The sequence below is a fragment of the Podarcis filfolensis genome (genome assembly GCF_964270895.1).
Source record: "Podarcis filfolensis genome assembly, chromosome: 1".
NCBI classification, from domain to species: Eukaryota; Metazoa; Chordata; class Lepidosauria; order Squamata; family Lacertidae; genus Podarcis; species Podarcis filfolensis.
Genome location: NC_139604.1, coordinates 20,149,500 through 20,169,182, shown reverse-complemented (window position 1 = coordinate 20,169,182; position 19,683 = coordinate 20,149,500). Strand labels below are relative to the sequence as shown.

Below are 19,683 nucleotides of genomic sequence, written 5' to 3'. Positions count from 1 at the left end.
GTGCCATCCTTACATGTCTTTAGGCACCAGGCAAAAAACATCCTCTTTACCCAGGCCTATGACCTGCCAAACTGTGTGGGAGCAGGGAGACAACTGTTATTAGCTATTTTATTATTTTGTCTGTCAGTATGCTTTTTATTATATTTTATTATGGTTGCTCTGTTATGTGTTTTTAACGTTGGACACCTCCCTGGGATCTTTTGAGAAAGGCTAGTGTATATAAATTGAAATAATAATAGAGGTGTTTTCCACAGTAAAGAATCCCCTATTCCTCTGCCCCATCTCATTTCCCCTGCTGGACAGTTTCCCCCTTTCTATGCGTCCAAAAAAACCCCAACAGTGTTGGTAGGAAGACGGAAAGGGCCACCATTTTCCTTCCTCTCGCTGGTGGGGTTGGACCCACGGTATAGGCCTTGTGCGCCCCAGGGGATTCTGGTTTTCGCTGCCGGAGTGCGCGTGCGCCTGTTGCGTGAGGCGGGCGGGTGCCCTGACAAGGGCCTCTTTGCCCAGAAAGCGGCTGGCGCGGTGGCAATAGGCCGGGCCTGGCAAGCTCGGGGCTGCCAGGCCCAGGGGCGGCGACCTTTCCGCTCGAGGAGAATGTGTGGCTCTCCTTGTTCTCTGGCAGCGGCGCGGAGAGCGCGGGAGTTGGAGCAGGCCAGGCCTCTCTCTCTCTACCTCCTTCTCGCTCGCTCCTTCCGTGTGAGAGGGAGGGAGAGAAAGAAAGGAGGAGACGAATGCGGCTGCCAAACAGACAGGATGATTAAGGGGCCTAAACCCTCGAAGCGCCCGAGGCGGGGAATGTGCAGCCTGAGAGGGAATCACGCAACGGGCCTTGGCACGAAAAAGGCGGGTCGGGGTGGGGGTGGGGCGGACACAGATAGGCGGGCGAAACCCAAGCGCTGAGGCGGGGGGGGACGCTTTGCCCCCACAAATCCTGTTCTGGCATAATTGTTCTCTGAAAACCAAAATGAGGGGAGGGAAACCTGTCGCATATACATGATCTGCCAACTTGAATAAGATATTGGGGTGGGGGGCGGCCGACAGGCCCTGATAAGCCCCGCTCCACGCCTTTCGCCCCATCAGCTTTGGTGGGAGCCCGACGGACCTCAAATATTTTATTGAGGGGTAGGCGGCGGAAGGGACTTCGGCCCCTAGGAGTTGACTACTATGTCCGGCAGCCATCTTCACAGCAACCCTGCAAGCCGGGACACTTTATCGTTCCCCACATGCCGCGGGTCAAAGATGAGGAAAAGGAGCTTTTTTTCCTGTCAGTTCGTGGCGGACAACGAAGCGGGCCTGGGCTCTTCAACGGGCCTAAGTTCTCTCAAGCCACTGCGCCGGAGCCGTAAACCATGGGCGTAGAAAGAGGGGGGGACAATTGCTCCCCCTGAATCAATACAAATTTGAGATTCTGCCCACCCAACAAAAACCCGCCCCTAATAAAAATCCGTCCTCAATCGCCTTCCCCTTGAAAGAGGACGGGCAAAAGGAGGAGAGCGGGGCAAAAAGGCGGGAAAATGTATTGGGGGGGCGGCATCGCGTGCGGGGCAAGGCCCTTCCCGCTTGAAGAGGGCAAGGCGGGTGGGAAGAAGAAATGTAGGGTGCGGGGTAGGAGAAGAGATCGTGGGGTGAAGAAGGGCAGCGGCGCTTGGGGGGCGGCGGGGAGGGAGGAAGCCGAGGCGGGGCCTGCTCGTGTCTCCACAGCCGCCTCAGGCGCGGCGCAGGGAGACGTTTCCCACACACTCGCGCTCCCTCAGAGACAACGGAGGCCTGTCAAGGCCGCAGCCGCCGCCCCCCCGCGGCCTGTCTCTGTGGCGACCCCGCTCTCCTTCCTTCCAGCGACGGCGAAAAATGGGAATGGGAAGCCGACGGCGTGGAACTAGGGAAGCCGACACCCTTTCCCGCGAGTCCCAAGGCGGACCGACCAACCCACGACGACCGTGGGGGAAGAAAAGCCAAGATTCTGGCCCCGCGGCCATGAGGCGCCAGGCGGGGACGGCAGCCCAATGAAGCACTCTCGCCTCTGAAGACACGCCATCATGTCGCCGTTGGGCACGGCGGTCAGATTACGAGCGGGATGTTTCCGCCGGCCTTAACGCGGCTCGGTCTTTTCCTGTGCCGGTTTACCGCGGAGGAAGAAAGCCGCCACTGGGTTGAATGGGGGCTACTCCGAAGTAATCGGGGCGTGTGTGGACACTTAGCGCGCGCAGGCCGTGGGCAAGGGATTCACACGAGACACGCACATACATACAGGCACAGCCGATTTAAGGAGAAAACTGGGAAGGGGAATAAGGATGATGATGGTACCAGCCCAATAATAATGATAATAGTACCCGCCCATCTGACTGGGTTGCCCCAGCCACTCTGGGCGGCTTCCAACATATGTATCTTAAGGTTGGCTGGCTTCCGTCGGAGCATAATTTGGCATAATTAGTGATACTACGCGTCTGTAACTATATTTCCCAACTTCCTGCAAACAGGGTTTGGGGGTTTTTGGTTTGGAAAAATATGCCCATCTAGGCTTCCCAAGCCCTATTTTGCAACTTGTCGAAAATGGGCAGCCCTAAACACGTGGGTCCTCGGCCTCAATTTAGAAGAAACTCGCATGTTTTTACAAATAAAATCTCTCCAATAAATAATAAAATCTCTTCAAACACACAACGTGCGTTGGAGCGGGCGTTTTTTAAAGGCTTCTCCATAATCTCTTCCTCCAGGTTGCAACACAGGAGTTTCGTTTGTTTGGTGTACTGATGCACCTTCTGTCTCTCAAGGCAGTTCAGTATTTTGGTGAAATACCAACACGCTTGGAAACGAAGGGAAACAACAGTCCATTGCCATCGTTTATTACTGTTGCAAGCAGACACCCGAGTGGTAGTCTTCTGAGCAAGAATAAACTCTTCCGATCGAGGACGAAATAGCTCCGTCTATTGTCAGCTGGACTAACGGAGCTCCACTGATTTCTGGGTGAAACTGATCCTGGCTTCCGATGGCAAGGAGCCTACACCAACTGGAGACGTATCAGATTTAGCCAGGCTGCATATTTTCCGTATGCGTTTAATCACCAACAAAATACCGTTATAATTTATGGTCCAGGGGCAGGTTTGGGTGCAGCTACAGACGTATCTGGTGGCTGAATGGTACCTATCTTAGGGTTGGTCGGTGAGTGCAAATATGAGACAAGTAACTGCACCTGTGGCCCGGGGGGGCGGGACCTACAACAATCGTATTTTGCAACCTTGCATCTCATCACACTAACAGAACGGGGATATTGTGATTATTATTTAGAGCTGAATGCGTGCATGTTGCATTTCAGCGCTTAGATGAAAAAGGATCAAGCAGGAGTTGGTTGCATCTCTCATCAGGCGGCCTCAGCATCCAGGAAGCAACAGAGGTCCGACGCCTCGAGAATTAAGGTGTACATAACCGGAAATGTTTCTGGCCGCGATTGGTAGATTGCAAGGCATCACGTTCCTCCCTGGGGCTTTAAAATAAAACGGGGGGCGGGGGGGAGAACCCACCGTTTAAGCTGTCCTGCTTGAACGGAGACGCAGAGTCGAGGGAGATCGCAGCTGGGAAGACAGGACTCGGCTGGCGTTTCCAGATATATATAGATATCTGTATATATGTATATGCATGCATATGTATGTATGTACACACACACACACACACACACACACACAATACGTGTTCCTCAGGGGGCACCCGGCTTGGAGACGAATGTGCTCTAGGATCAAAGTCGTCCATCTCTCCTTTGCCATTGTTATTACTGTATTGCTGTTCTGATCCTGAAGACCCAGCCAGGTGGGCGGGGTATAAATAATAAAATTATTAAATATTATTATTGTTATTATTATTGACTCCAAAACACGTGCACATTGTCACGGGTGGGAGTGGGGCAGCATGAATATCCCCTCCACACCCCGCCACACATTTCTTTCCCTCCTTTTGGTAACCTTTTGGAATCCAGCAGGGGAGAGAAAGAGACGGGCTGGGCTGGGGGTGGAGAGAGATGCCTTAAGCAACAACGATCCCCTTTCAGACCTTTAGCCTTGTTGCTGCGTTTATTTGTCTTTAAGATTTCGCCTGGGTTTGGGGCGGGAGGGAATCTCACATGGCCATATCACAGGAGAGGGGGGGGTGAGAGAGAGAGAGAGAGAGAGAGAGAGAGAGAGAGAGAGAGAGAGAGAGATGGTGGGCCGAGAAAGAAGAGAGCTCGTTTTCCTCCACCCCACCCCACAACCCTCTTCCGCCCTGGTAAAAGCGGACAGGATGGGTGGTAGCGATGACTGGTTAGTTCAGATACACAAATAACCCCACCCTTCCTTCTCCAGAACGATCACGGCTGCCTGGTGGTTCACCCTGCACCCCCCCAAAATCAGTTCCCCTTAATTTCAGCTGCACCCCACTTCCTCTGGGACAACGGCTCGGTTTCTCGGTCGTGTCCCCCCCCCCCACGTGTCCTTCCTCCCTCTCCTGCTGCTTGTCAGAGCACCTAGTGCTTGCATCGCCCCGGGGGGGGGGCTGGGAAAGTAGGTGGGGGAAAGAATGGTGAAAGCGCAGGGTGGCGTGTAATGGTGTGCAATTAAACCCCCACCCACCCACCTTTTTTCCAATGGGGGTGTCACCCTGGAACGCAACCTGAGCGAAGGGAATAAGCTCCCTCTGTATCTTGGGCTGGGGGGGGGAGTTGATGGTCGGGGGGAGGGCCTGGGGTTTTAAAAAAAATGCCACTGGGCAGGCGATTTGCTCATTTGGCCCTATTTGAAGGGGGTGGGGGGTGAAAAGAACACCCAAGAAATCCAATTAAAGCAGCTCTGGCCAAAGAGCTATTTGAGGCATGAATATCTCCCCTAAAGCTGTAGCAATCATGTGGCATTAGACACTTCCGGAATCCTATAGCCAACTTGAAAAATCCCAGACCCCCTTTTCCCCTAATTTTTGCTCTGATCTGTAATTTTATCCACATTTGCACTAGTTTGAGCATTCTGGCTCTCCCATCTGAAAGCCTGCAATTACTATATAATTCTTCGCAATTTCACATGTCCTAATATGGACTGTAATTTTTGCGCAAGACAATTTCCTGCTATTTCAAGCATCAACATTGTCAAAGTTGTATGTACATAATAAATGGGAATATCAATGCATAGTTTTTAGCATAACATCTTGACTCCTCGATAATTATATCCGTTCGGAGCCTACGCAGAATTAGCCTGAATTGCACGGTAACTGCTGCTGCTTTAAAATTTTTAAAAATTACTCATAATTTTCCCAAAGATTACCAAGATCTCGAGTGCACAATGTCATCAGCGTAATGAAGAGTAAACATTTATGCTAATAATCTGCAATTTTTTTCCCATCAGCTATAAAGACAGAGGCTATATAGCAGAAAATTTCAGTGATATTCTGCAAGAGGAGGGCTGCGAAAAATCCTCCTGCGCTCAGAGGCTGAGTTTCGGTTCCCAGGGACCTCAAGCCCACATTTTTTGGGAGTCCTTTGGATATTTATTCTTGTGGCAAGGCTCTTCCCCCCCCAGCCTCCCCAACCTAACCCCGACCCCTCTATTCACCTCTTCCCCTCAACTTTTTCCTACCAACGTGCTGGTTCCAACCTTTTGCAATAAAGCAGAAGCGAATGGGGATTGCAGGAAAATTGACACCGAAGGTAAGTTAAGTGTGGTTGGGGGGACGCGGCGGGACGGGACCGGGCGGGGGATAACACGGCTTCCCTCTTTTTTATTTTTTATTTTTTATTTTCAGTTCTTTTCTTTCTCCTCTTTCCACCCCCCGCCCCACAACAACCCCCACTTTCATGGATGCCTCTCGTCCTTCCCAGCTCCGGCATAGGAGAAAAGGCGCAGGAGCTGATGGCGCATCAACCAATTCTTCATCCAAAACTTCTTGTCAGTTGTGTCAAGATTATTGTGTGTGTGTGTGTGTGTTGCATGAGGACGGATGGGGAGGAGTGGCGCGGGGAGAGAAAGGGGTGCTCAATCCCTGAAGGTTTATATAGTATACGAAGGTAAAGACGGGGAGGGGCGCGCGCTGGACTTCGAGGACTCTGCGAGTTGTTGAATATATATATATATTTATATATGTCCCGGATCCACCTTTTGGTTTGTGTCTCCGTTCTTGAAGTAAAGCTGTGTAGGTAACAAGAGAGAGGCAGTGGCTATCCGTGGAGAACAAGCGTGACGGTGTGGTGCGCGCAGCCACCGAGAGAGGCTGACACTGGAGAAGGGTGGGGGGGCCTCCATTTCCAACGATACGGCCCCCCGCACTTTCCTTTCACCTGCCTGCTTTTAATAGCAAAAAGAGGACAAGAAGTAAAGTTGAGGAAGCCCCCACCCCCCGTTTCCCGTCGCCCCCTTCCTTGATTGCTCTCTCTCTCTCTTCTTTGATCATTTGCACTGATTTAAAGAGCTTTCTCTTCTGTAACATTTACTTGGGCATACCCAAGGTTCGCATGTGGGTAGGTGCAGATGGGTTCAAGAGGAGGTGGTGGGGACGGCTTCGCACAGCACCCCCTTCTAAGAATCTGCTCATGGGTGAAAGACGATGGCTAAATCGTCTGCAGGGACTAGTCGAGAATTTCCTTTGGTCATACGCGAGTGGGAAACGCGTGTGTTGCGTGTGCTGGAAATAGAAAGAGAGAGAGAGAGAGAGAGAGAGAGAGAGAGAGAGAGAGAGAGAGAGAGAAAGAAAGAAAGAAAGAAAGAAAGAAAGAAAGAAAGAGAAAGAGAAAGAGAGAGAGAGAGAGAGAATGGGAAGAAGGCAGATGGATGTAATCTGGATGGGATTTATATGTTGGACTGATTGAAAATGCAGAGATGCAGCTGGGCTTTGCTGTGGGAGACTGACAAGTCCCCAGCTATTGAGGGGGTTCTTTAACACGAAAGAGTTGTGGGTGGATATGGGGATGGGGGAGTGTGTGTGAAGATTTTTTTTTTTTTAAGCAGGACATATTAAAGAGGTATCTGTTGTTTGGCAATTTTGCTAAGTCGGTCTTCATTACTTCAACATTGTGCATTTGCTAATTTGGAAGTCCGCTCTTTTTTTTTTTAACCCCCCCCCCCTTTGACAGCCCGGGCTCCGCACACCTGCAGGCAATTTGCTGCGCTCCACTCTGCAGAGCAGAGAATGGAGCGGGAAGGGATGGCAGCTCTCTCGCACCTATTTTATTTCTTTCTGTCTCACTCTCTCTCTCTCTCTCCTCCCTTCTTCTTCTTCCCCATTCTCAATGCACAGCAAATTTGGCTTTCAGTGCGTTATCTCTTTTGTTAATGCAAAAAGATTCCCTGGGCGAAAAAATTGCTCATAATTACCAGAGAGATGGGGAAACTGCATTAGAATAAATAAACCTGAAATTACTGTAATTATGTTGTGTTTGATGGGCTCGGCTTGTAATCAAGAAGAGAATACAGTGAAATGATGCTGACCCTCTTGGGTTTTGCAGCTGTACGCGCACTTTGGGGTCTTTTTTAGCTGGGGGGGGGAGAGGGGGAAAAAAGTCATTTTGATTATCATTAAGCTGCGTGTAACCTATTGCAGAAGTGTTGGGAAATGAGGGGCTGGCGCTTCCTTTCCTCAACCCCCACCCCACCCCAAAATGGGGAAAATGCATATCCCTAAATTGCACATTTTGTAATTCATTTTTATATTTTATATTTTTTGCCATGTGCAGATTTATCCGGGAGGGTTCTGTGTTTGCAGAGAGAGAGAGAACGGTGGGAAAGGCGTAATATTCGAAATCAGTTTTTAATCATTGTAATGAGGTATTGTTTCAATAGAAGCCCTTTCGGATGATTCAGAATTTAATTAATATCCTCATTACGAACATCTTCGAATCAGATATTTGATGAACTGCTTGTCAGTAACAAGGCAGAATTAATTAGGTCTGTGGTGAGATTAACATTTGCAAATGTACAGTTATAATAGGCGCTAACTCGAGCCCGCCTTCGTTGGGAGAAAACTAATAATTTCTCCATTTGGACGGTTTAGCAAGACCTTGATTGAATTAAGAGGAGCCGCAGCATAGGAGAGCAACCCAGCCAGAAGTTTGCTTGACCATCGCGGTTGGATTTCGGTTTTGTTTTCCAAATCATTCGCTCTCGCGTTCAGACAGGGGGCCTCTGGATTCGGCGTCAGGCTTTCTCCCGGAGGGGGAGTGGAGGGACGCGCGCAAAGCGGCCACCACCGGCTCCGGCATGTGTGGTTCAAGCGTCTCTGCTAACCACCGGGTGGCGGCCAGATTTTGTCTTCGGGGGGATCTAGGAAACCAGTCAATGAGGTTTCAGGAAGCCCCTGCGGGCAGCTTCTCTCTTTCTTCCCCGGGGAATCCGGCGGGCTGGGATTCTCCCACGGCCTGGCTTGTCTCTCTTTCCTCCAAGCTGCTTCAGTTCCTTCTGGTGCCTTCCCACCCCTGTCCGTCCACCCCCCCACCCCACATACACACACACACACACACACACAATCACACACCGCACTATGGTGCCTTATCTCCCTCCCGCTTTCCGTCTCTCTCCCAAGTACATTAGCCAGAGAGGGCCGCATCATTTGATCACTCATCGCCCAGAATTGAAAAATGGGTGCGTGTCAAAACAAAAATCGATACAATTTATCATTCGCTTCCTCCTCCAGCAGCCTCCCGGAAACCTGCTCCCCCACCCCCGCAACACCCACCCACTTTTGCCTCCTCCTCTCCCCACCCACTCACCCCATAGGGAACTTGCAAACGGATGCAATCCTCAGCTTGGAGGAAAGGGTGGGGGGGAGCGAAAGAGAGAAGGAACTTCCTTCTCTGTCTCAGAAACACAGAGCAAAGATGATCTTGCCAAGGCAGCGGGAAAGCCCTGGCTCTGGGATCTGGGTCCTGATCCCAGCGGTGATCTATCTAGTTTTAATCTTTCTTTTGCTTGCTTTCCTCCGCCCGCTTGGTAGGACATACTGAACTTTGCCGGCGGAGTTTGCCCGAGTGACGCATCTCACTTGCCATTTGCCCCGAGGTACCAAACTACGACAGGCCCCACGTGCCGCTCCGCAAACTCCTCTTTACTTTCCCTTCAATGGGGAAATAGGGAAAGTGTCCTCGTTCTGGCTCTGGGGTGATGAATCTGAAGGCTTATGTGGATTGGTTGTTTATTCATTTTTAATAGCAACTAAGCGGAGGAGGTGGGGTGGGCGGGGGTCGAGGGACATAATGCATCCTTCTGAGACTTCGGTGGTGTGCCTCAGAAATATCTATTGAATTTTGTCTTGTCCTGATGAGCAAAGAAAGAACCAACACACACACACACACAGCTGTTCTTCTCCAAAAGCGGTGGCGCTTTGATCTTCCAAAACCACGTGCAAGGCGCAAAAGCCTGTGCAAGGCGCCCAAAGTTTCCTAAGCCATCCCCTCCCCTGATCTCTCACATACAGAGACCACCCATAGAGAAAGACAGTAAAACCACCTCCCAAACGGTGATCCACCGCTTTCCTCAATCCCTCGCCTTCCTCGCTGCCCTCCACCCCAATCTCGGTTTTATTTTCTTGCCCAGGCGCATTTGCAATGGCGAAACTAGGCTTTCTGTTACCCAGGTCAAAGACCCAGTTTGTCATCCCCCGTGCGTGCTTGCCTACATACACACATACATGTGCGATGCCCATAGAAATCTTTCTCTCCCCGCACCCCCCCATCTCCTTTCTTCCAGGTTCTCCTTCCCTTCCCAAGAACTGCTGTCCAAACAGATGCGCGTCCCCGAGGGGAAGGCTCCGCTGGAGCCGGTCCCAGCCTCCTGGATGCTTAATAGAGAGAGGCGGCATCGCGTTTTAGGGATGGAAACGCGTGTAGCTGCCAATTTCCTCCGCTGAAAAGTTTGAGCTTGACGAAACGGCGCAGGAGGTAGTGACAAGCGGCGGCTCGTCTTCGGGGTTGTTTGGGGGAGGAATAATTAAAAAAAGAGGAGAGCTAAAATTCAGGGCAGCAAGAGGGGGCAGAAAGCTGCACCACACACACACACACACACACACACACACGTGTGCTCCAAGCTGTCCCGAGCCATACGCTATAATAATAATAATAATAATAATAATAATAATAATAATAATATACCGCTATTTGCGGTGGGAAACCTCTCTTTCTTTTGTAATCCCGCAGGACCTCAGCTCCTAGACCTGGGTGCCTCTGAAACCAGAGGCAAGCCCGTCTTTTTTTGCCCATTTCACCCCCCCCTCCGTCCCAGTTCCTCTTGCTTTCCTCTAAGAAGGCAACCGCAGACCTTTTCCCTAGCTAGCACCTGTTCTGCCTCCTGAGCGAAGACCTACCGCAAGCGCGCACTCACTGCATCCCCCCCCCGCCCCCGCAAAGGGAAAGGCGATCGCGTAGGATGGAATTAAACATAGCACCTTGCCTGGAAAGCTGCCTGGGAGGAAAGTGTCTCCATATTTCAGCCTTTAGCTCGCTGGAGAGTTATTTATAGAAGCAACCATAAATTCAAGATCGTAGTGGGAGTTGGGGAACAAGCAAAAGAAAAGCGTTGTAGTAGATCGCAGCCCAGATTAGGTCTGGGCTTCTTACCCCATGCACACATGCACGCGCCCTGTTGCGCTGCGTCGCCCCTGCGCCCTGCGTTTCCATTTGCAAGAGAGCCTCCCTTAATGCCCTGCAGAAGATCCAGCCCGGGCTTCTCACTTCAGAACTGAGCGTTTCCGTCGCGCTTTTAAGGTGGTTTGTTTCCATCCGACCACCGTAGCGCATCCAGAATGCACACAGGAACCAGGATTCTGAGCTCACAACTCACCCTTGATTTCATTCCACACACTCACAATGCCTCGTTAGGGAATGAGCATTAAAGATCGTGCGGTTTCTTCCTTTTAACCCTTGCGCGCATCAGAACAACCCAAGTTACAAATGATTCTCTCCACCGCAGGTCACGTTTCCAATCAGTCAACTGCCTTTTTCTTCGCTTTTTCACGACTACGGATAGGATGACCTAAAGTCCCCGTGTCCCTTCATCATCCGCCCCCGGCAGGAAACATGGCACGGGCTCTCCACCCCCCCGCTTCCAAAACATAATTTCACACTATCAAAAGAAACTTTTCATCATATTGTGTGTGCAAATATTTTTAGGGCAGGGCCAGGACGGTGGCTGAATCAGGGCGGCGTTGGGTGGGCTTGTGTGTGTGTGTTTTCATCCTCTTTTTGTTGTTTATTCCTCCACCCCACCCCATATGAAAAAATGAAATAAGTTAATCTCCTCAAATGCAAAACTAAACATTGACATTTTAGAGCACTAAAGCAACAGCGCGGAACCCCAAGGCTAGTATCGCATCTTCCGACGTAGAGCACCAGAGAGGGTGGTTTGGTTTGGTTTGGTTTTTTGTCCACAGGCAAAATCTCCAAGAATCTCAGCTTTCACAAAGCATCCTATATTGTAGCCACGCCCGATTTAAATTTTAAAAATGCGGGGTGGGTGGGAGAAAGAACCCAAAACAATAAAAAAGCTAGTTTTTGTGCAACGTGTTCACAGGACAATATTATTATTATTAATTTTTTTAAAAAAAATGTATAGCGACCAAAGGTTGCACTTGAAAATAAGCGCAGGGAGATTTCACATTGATAATTCCGTGGCCTTAAGAAATTGAGATTTAAAGCTGCGAAGCCCAATTGGCATCTAGTCAATTGGCTCATTAAAGGTAGCTGCCTGTACACGGGCATGGTTACTTCGCTAAAAGCAAAGAAAACAACGCCTTGGCCTCACTCTGCTTCCAAAGCAAACTACCTTGCTTTATTTCTCCCCCCCCCCCCGCTTTTTAAAAATTCTTTCTCTCAGTTATAATTAACGTGAGACGTGCGCTAAGCGGGTGGGGGAATAGATCTCTCCATAAATGCGTGTGTGAAACCCGAATGCTCTCGTTCCGGTCTGCCCCACACCTTCCCGAAACAGGAAAGCGAATGCACACAGATTAAAATTAAAATTAAACTGAGCGCCTGAGCATCTCCTCCCTAGTATGTGTGCGAGGTCTTCGGCTTTGAAACAAACAGCATGAAAACAACGTCACTTCTGCAAACCAGATCTGCCCGTAAGTTTATTATTATTATTTTTTATAGAAAAATGCTTAGGACTCTCATAGTGGTAGATTTCAAAGTCAATAAATAATAATAATTTAAACAAAAACAAAAAAAATCCCCCCTTTCCCCTTCGACAGAAGAAAAAAAAATATACACCGAGGACTAACAACGAACATTGTGGGAGGTGGCGGGGGGAATGGAAAGAAAAGAAGGAAGGAAGGAAAGAGAAAGAAAGAAAAGAAAGAGAAAGAAAGAAAGAAAAGAAAGAAAGAAAGAAAGACGACTTGTGTTCCGTTTTTCGGAGACCAGAGATGAAGGGAATGACCTACATTTCATTAGAACAGACACGAGAGACAGACAAGAAAGAGGACATAGATTCCTCCCCGCCCCTCTTCCTGGTACAAACAGATTATTCTTCTCATATTTTTTTTCCTGATTGTCCAACTAAGCCGAGGGTTTTTCCGGCGCTGCTGGCAGGCTGTTGTCCGGCTGCTCTCGGGCCGATCCGTGGCTGCCGCGTCAGCTGTCTGCACTGGGAACCAGCCCCGCGTCGCATCTGTGCCTGCCTCGCCCGGCAGCTCAGCAGCGGCTGCGCCCAGGAGGACTTTCCCAAAGACTGTCCGCGCGTGGTGTGTCCTTTTTTCTTTTTTCTTTTCTTTTTTAAATTTTTTGGCTGGCGCCTCTTCCCACGTTGCCTTTTCTCAGGCTCCTTGGGTCGTGCGTGCGCGCTTTCCCCAAACTAACCACAGTGTTCGAGCGCGTGTTTGTGTGGGGTGTTTAGTATTTTTTTTTCTTTTTCTTTTAAGTATTCTGGTTGATGCCGACGGGGAGATCGGCTTGTTGGTTCAACTTTTTCTTTCTTTCTTATTATTATATTAAAAATAAAAAAATAAAAAAACAAAAAACGAACGAAATACCAAACCCGAAAGAAAACCCCCTCCAAAAAACCCCAATCACATCAGCTGAGGCTGCTGCATAGTTTCCTGGTGGGCCGAAGGGTACCAAGACGTGTAGCTGGGGATGTAAGTGGCCGGGGTCCCAGTGGAGGTCTTACCCGACGTCGAGGTGGTGTTCCAAACTGGGGGCACTGGGGGGGAACTGGCAGACAGGGACCTGCCGTTGGCCAGTGCGCTGCTTTCCAAAGCGGCCCCTCCTTGCTTCATCAGTTTCTTGAATTTGGAGCGCTTGTTTTGGAACCAGATCTTGACCTGTCCCCAAAGGGGTGGGGAGAGAGAGAAAAACGAAAGTTGAAGGCGCCAGCAGAGAAGACAAGCTAGACAGAATCCGGGAGGCAACAGGAAAAAGGGCACCCAGTGGCCAAGAGGGTCTCTGCCCGGAGAAATATGGTACCAGGCCCAAGGCCCAAGGCAACGCTTGGCTGTGATTCCCCCACCCCCAGGGAGGGATGCTTGATTGATACCAACGCGCGTCTTTCGCTCGGGGGACCACATTTCCGGAAATGAAGGCGCACTACTAACTTCTCCCCTTTCTTTAGCGGAGCTAAAAACCACACTCCCCGCACTAGGTCATCTGTAAACACAACAAAACAAAAAGAGCTCCCCCAAAACAAATGCGTAAATGCACCACCAGCGAAGTGTGTGGGTCATTCGAGGAGCCACAAGGACAGTTTTTAAAAAATTAAAAAATATATACATGGGTTGAGAGCAGGAAGGCCTGTTAGTTTCCATCTGAGGCAACATCCGAGTTTTTTGGGGGGTTTTAAGGCCTAGGAATCCTAAAGACAATCCCAACTACAGTTACTGAAATCAAGCCGCCATCCTTAATTAAAGTTCCTGCGCCACAAGGAAGATGGGACAGCCTTGCTCCAAGAGAAGCAAGTTTCAGGAGGGTGATACATCACAGAGGCAAAAGGCCTCGGATCTCCCAGGTTCCAAAGCCCACGAGGGACCCAAGTCTAGACAAATGAAATATTTTATTTGGAGCAACTTAAACAAAAAGAATAAGAAAAATCGCATTTTGCAACGGGGATCAGTCTATTTGGGTGACAAATACACACACACCCTGTACATCTTTCTCAGATAGACAAAGGTGAAGATTTGATGGTGGTTGAGAAGATAAGGGCGCGCGCCTTTGTATGTGATTCGAGGGGGAGAGGAGCCTTCTTTTAACCCAAACCAAATAGGATCCTCCAAGACTTGAAAGATGGACAATTAAACCGCTGGAGCAGATGGTGAGATCCTTCAGAAATGGAGATCTAAACACCTACATCTTCAAGACATCACCTGGGCATCTTTGTTTGCTTGTTTGTTTGTTTGTTTGTTTGTTGGAGGGAGGGAGGGAGGGCAATTAGTTCCACTGGGTTCAGGAAGACCGAGTAAGCCAGGCATAGGATAAGGGCAGCTATCATTACTGGGGACACCATTCTCCCCAGAATTGCCCTTAAAAACGGGCATGCCACTCTCCAGTGCCCCTCCTTGGAATTTTAACGCGGGGGTTGGAAAGATAGATAAAGAAAGAGAGAGAGATCGACCGACTTTTTTATGGCAAGCTCTCGAAGAAACATCAATGAGATCAGGGGTTTCCTAAATCTTAAGCGCGCTTGGGAAGGTAGGGGAGCGAACATGGTCTGGTGGTGGGGCAGCAGTGGAGCAGAAGAAGGTCTTTTTCGACTGATGCTTCGGAGGGCCCTCTGCCCCACCACCAGGCAGCAGCAGCCCCACCACCTACCCCGCCCAGCTTCCCCCGGGATCTTGCCTCTTGGGCCTCCGGAGGGATGGCGAGCCGAGAGGGCCGCGGGCAGGCGAGGCCGCCAGGAAGTTCCTGGGGCGCAGGGATGGGGTTGAGCGGGCGAAGGATGCTCTGGGGATGCAGGTGCTGCTGGCGCTGCCTACCTGGGTCTGGGTGAGCCCCAAGGAGGCGGCCAGCTCGGCTCTCTCGGGCAAAGCCAGGTACTGAGTCTGCTGGAACCGCCGGTTCAAAGCCTGCAGCTGCAAACTGGAGTAAATAGTCCGGGGCTTTCGGATTTTCTTCCCTTTGCCGTTGAAGCGCACTTCTCCGCCTTCCACCACGGTGCTTTTCTCCGTCTCGGCCCCTGCAAGAAGCAAGAAAGCGGGCCAGTGAGGGACTGGATGACTGGATGGAGGGATGGATGGATGAGCAATGACCAGCGATGCTGATGGTGCTGATGAGAAGGCAATCCTAACAAGGGCCCAAATTTTCCTCCGTTGGCCTTGGAGGTGCCCCGGGAGCAGCCGTGTCAAGCAACCCTCCTTCACCTCCTCCTCCTTTTCCTCGCCACTCTCAAGGAGCCCCGGAGCCCGGTGGCTGCCTCTTCCTCCTCCTCCTCCTCCTCTTCTGCTGCTGCTGCTCGGCAACTCCAGAGAGGCTGCTGAGTCCCGGAGGCTCGGTCGCCGGAGAAGAAAGAAAGTTTGCTATTTTTACAGGCGGCGGCACTTTAGGTTTAATTACCCTTAATTGCATACATTGTTTATAGCGCTACGCAATAAATAATTGCCGAGCCTAATAGGCGCACATCTGGGGGGGGGGGGTGGAGAGAGGGAGAGAGAGGGAGAGAGAGATTGAGGAGAGGAGAGAAGGAATTTCTTTCTGGGTTTTGCCAGCCGGGCACGGGGCGGCTTTGTGTGCAAACTCCAGAGATCTTGGAGGTTTGGCTGGAGGAATTTGCTTGCTCTCTTGAGGACTGGGAAGGAGGAGGAAGAGGAGGGGGGGTGTAGCTTGATAACATTATTATTATTATTATTATTATTATTATTATTATTATGTTTTGCTTCCTTCGGGATTCCCTCCCCCCTTTCAGATCTTGTTCTTTTCTGGGGAGGGGTGTCGTTTGGTGCTTCCCAGAGCCCCCCCTCCCCTCCCCCTCCCCCGTTTCCTCCCCCTTTCTCCCCACAGAACCCAGCCAGCTCCCCTCCCCTCCCCTCTGCAGGCACGTACCTGTCTCCTCTAACCGGGTCTGAGCCAAGCTGGTGCTGTTGGGGTAGGACTGCACTGAGCTCATGTAAGGATTGGCCGCGTGGCTGCTGACCGAGTTGACATAGGGGTAGCCCAGCGGTCTGGAGAAGGACGAAGCTGCGCTGTAGGAGCTGTCCGGCTGCGAGTGGCCGGCCGAGTGTAAACAGTGCATGGAATAGTGTCCGTGAGACATGGGCGACGGCGGCATTTGCTGCCCGGGCGGCCCAAACTCCATAAAGACCGCCTTGCCGGAGACAGGGCTATTGAGGCTCTCTGGCATGGTAGTCATGGTCATTGCGCGCCGCTGCCTTGGGTGCCTCTCTCTCTTTCTCTCCCTGGCGATCTCTCTCTGTCTCTCTCTCTCTCTCTTCCTCCAGCCTGCCTTTTTGGGGGGGTCTCTCTCTCTCTCTCCCTTTCTCCCTCTCTCTTTCCTCTTTCTCTTTCTCTCTCTCTCTCAGGACCCAATTTAAGAGGCCCGGGGCTTTTCACTTTCCATTCATAAGAAAATGGAGTTTGTCTCTTTGAAAAAGTCTAAGGCATGATGCTTGGAGATCTACACAAACTCGCCTAAAAGCTTTGACTCAGCCAAAAGCGATGAATATGCATGAGCCCGCCGAGCTGATTGGCCCGCCGCCTGGCAGGATCGCGCGCGATTGGCCGGAGACGCTTTTCGGGGGCTCGCCTGCTGGACCCGAGCGAGCGAGCGAGCGAGAGAGAGAGAGAGAGACGCGAAGGAAGGAGAGAAGCAGCAGAAGGAAGGAAGGAGAGAAGGCAGAGACGACGGCGCCGAGCTGGACGGGGCCAGCGCGAGGGGGGCCGCCCAGAGACCCCTCCCTGGCCCCCAGGGGAGGAAGGAGGGGCGCAAAAACCCCTCCTATGGAGAGGGAAAGATCCCAGGCTCCAGGACCCCTCTGACGTCTCCAAACGATTTTGCTATCTACTACCTCTAGCAGCGCCAACAACCTGATGTCAGAACATCAGATGGATTGAGAGAGAGGAAGGGGGCTCTCTCGCTCTCTCTCTCTCTCTCGCTCTCTCTCAGACCCCCTCCTACCCTTGCAGATCTCCCCCTTGGAGGAGGTCTCTCACAGAGAGATGGGAACAGATCGTCCAGCTTCTTCAAATATTATACAGTGGTACCTCGGTTTACAGACGCTTCAGGTTACAGACACTTCAGGTTACAGACTCCGCTAACCCAGAAATAGTACCTCGGGTTAAGAACTTTGCTTCAGGATTAGAACAGAAATCGTGCAGCGGCAGCAGGAGGCCCCATTAGCTAAAGTGGTGCTTCGGGTTAAGAACAGTTTCAGGTTAAGAACGGACCTCCGGAACGAATTAAGTTCTTAACCCGAGGTACCACTGTATTAGGACCAGTAACGGGGACACGAGGTGCGTGCGTGCGCGTCCAGAAATGGTTAGCACCGCCTGAAGCCCACCATGCCCGCTGCTTAGAAAGAAAACAGCAACTGCCACCGGCAAAGTTGTTGTGGTATATAGTCAGGTGTGTGCATTTGGGACTGGGATGTTCCGCGGAGGGTGCATCTGATCAATTTCGCACGTGTTAGGGGATCCATTGTGTAGCAGCTCTCCCTCGTCCCCCCAAAAGCGGCAGCTGATGTCGTTGCCCTACCCAATACAAAGGCTTTGTCGCTTATCTTAAGGAAGGAGGGGAGGAGAGATCTTCACGGTCCCCTTCTGTGGCAAAGAAGATACCCCGCAGGATGGGGATGCAGGAGACCTCAGAAGAAGCTGCTTTTCACAGGTTTACCTGGGAACCTTCGGGGTTGCTTCGGGGATGGGGCTGTCATTCATGTTTTTGGTTTGGTCAGCTGAAAAACTGCGCCGACATTAGCGCGAGCACAGAACTCTTCGTCAGACAGTATGGAAAGCAAACGCAGTGTTGGCTGCTGAGCCAAGACTGGTGAGAAAAAGCCTTTTGCTGTCTTGAGACCCCTGTTATAAACAAACAAACAAACAAAGTTCCCTTCTACCAGCTTTTGGTAATCACGATCAGGATTTCAGTGTTTGGGGTGAAGGAAGGGTTCTCAATTTTTCATCCTTAGCGAGCAGGAGGTCCACCATGAGAAGTACTTTTCGGGTTACATTTCTGAAGTCAAACTTTGACGAAGAGTTCTGTGTCACTGGGAAGCTGGCTTTTCCTCTGACAACAGGCCTGCTCAGCTTGGAATGGGGAAATAAATCAGCGGCTTTCTTTCCAGGGCAGCTAGCCAAAGGCCAGCTGTTTTGTGCTTCCGGGGGCGCGGTGGGGGGGAGCTCAACCAGAGTAATACTCCTCCCCGATCTACACACCAAGCCACCCAGAGACGGAAGCGACCTGCGTGTTGGCCTGATCCCGTTCCCTTAAAAAGTCGAAGCCCGATCCCCGCCTCTTCCCACTTTGCCAAATTCTCTCTGACCAACCAGAACCAAAGTGTTGGCTGTCGGGGGTGCGGGGGGGGGGGCGATAGTGTGTGGGGCGCTTCAGAGTCGCTGCCAGGCAAAGGCCTTCTGGGCTGAATCCCAACTGACTTTTCGTCGTCTAAATAATTAGAAAGCGCCTGCTAATTATTTCTCTCCCCCCCTCCCCCGCTCCGCTTCCATCATTTCGCTTGGGCGCGCGGGACCCAGGAGCCGCTCGGCGGCGGGGGTGGAGAGATGATGATCTTGAGGAAAGTTCACACGTGCAGCAGTATTAGTTACTGATTCCTTTGATTAAATGCTAGTCTCAAGTGCTCTGATCCACAGCTGAAGGCGGCCCTATTAGCATAACACTGATGTTTAATTTTCATACGCGTAATTAGCCATCTATTTAACACTCATCGCGGCGCGCGGCGCCTTTGCAGTCTAAAACAGCCTGGGGGTGAGGAAGAGATCGAGATCTATATATCTATCTATATATCCATCTATATATAAAAACCCCACCCCCACGCTTTGGCCTGAGCTGAACTTCTCCTTCTCCTTCTCCCTCACCCTCCTCCGCCCCTCGACAGCGGTCACACCTTGCTCCGTCAACGAGCCCACTCTATGCAATCAAGCGCACATTTTTGGCACAGGGAGAACACCAATACAAAATGAACATTCCGCACAAATTACATTGCTGATGGCGTTACAGATATTAGTGGGGAGGCCTCCCCTCCCCACGGGCGCGCTCGCTCGCTCGCTCTGTGGCTCACTCCTTTCCCAGAGCCTGAGAGCAGCTTGCTCGCTGGCTGGCTGGAGAAAGAGAGATGGTTAGAAGGAAGCGGAACAACTGAGACCTAAGTGAACGCCCTGCTCCAAATCCAAACAACACTGAGGCTGAAATCCCTTGGGGGAGTGTCTGAGCCAAACTGGAAGGGATCCACCCAGCCTGCCTCCCTTCAGCAGATCACCTTCTTCGGCGGGTCAGGGAATTGAGAGACTTCCCTGTCCACAAAACTCCCACCCCACCCCGGCGGTGAAAAGCCCGTCTAAGCTGCCGAAAGAAGTAGAGTTGCGCGTTCTCCAGCATCCACGGTTCCCTCCAGCAGCAGGAGAAGAAGCAGCGAAGCAGCTGCGCACCTGAGGAAGACCCAGCCGCCGCCTTCTCCCCGAGGATCCCTGAGCTGTAAGTGGACTGGCCGGGGAGGCTGGAGGTGGAGGAGGAGGAGGAGGAGGAGGAAGAAGAAGAGGAGGGTAGGGAGACTTTGGTCGGATTCCTCGCCCTAGACAACAACCGCGCG

The 19,683-nt window shown here is 51.3% G+C and overlaps 1 protein-coding gene across 1 annotated transcript; it reads right to left on the bottom strand.

Moving 5' to 3' along the window:
• Positions 1–12,039: 12,039 nt before the first annotated feature.
• Positions 12,040–16,963, bottom strand: DLX1 (distal-less homeobox 1). Its single transcript, XM_083572878.1, has 3 exons — positions 15,965–16,963; positions 14,902–15,101; positions 12,040–13,257 (listed from the first exon to the last, which is right to left on the bottom strand). The coding sequence occupies exons 1-3, from the start codon at positions 16,275–16,277 to the stop codon at positions 13,003–13,005; spliced, it is 768 nt and encodes a 255-aa protein (XP_083429004.1). The 5' UTR covers positions 16,278–16,963; the 3' UTR covers positions 12,040–13,002.
• Positions 16,964–19,683: the final 2,720 nt, after the last annotated feature.

Coding starts and splice junctions, on each gene's coding strand:
- DLX1 (XM_083572878.1), bottom strand. CDS start 16,277: ATGACCATGACTACCATGCCAGAGAGCCTCAATAGCCCTGTCTCCGGC. Junction 15,102..15,964: donor GACCCGGTTAGAGGAGACAG/GTACGTGCCTGC, acceptor TGCTTCTTGCAG/GGGCCGAGACGGAGAAAAGC. Junction 13,258..14,901: donor TGGGGCTCACCCAGACCCAG/GTAGGCAGCGCC, acceptor CTTTGGGGACAG/GTCAAGATCTGGTTCCAAAA.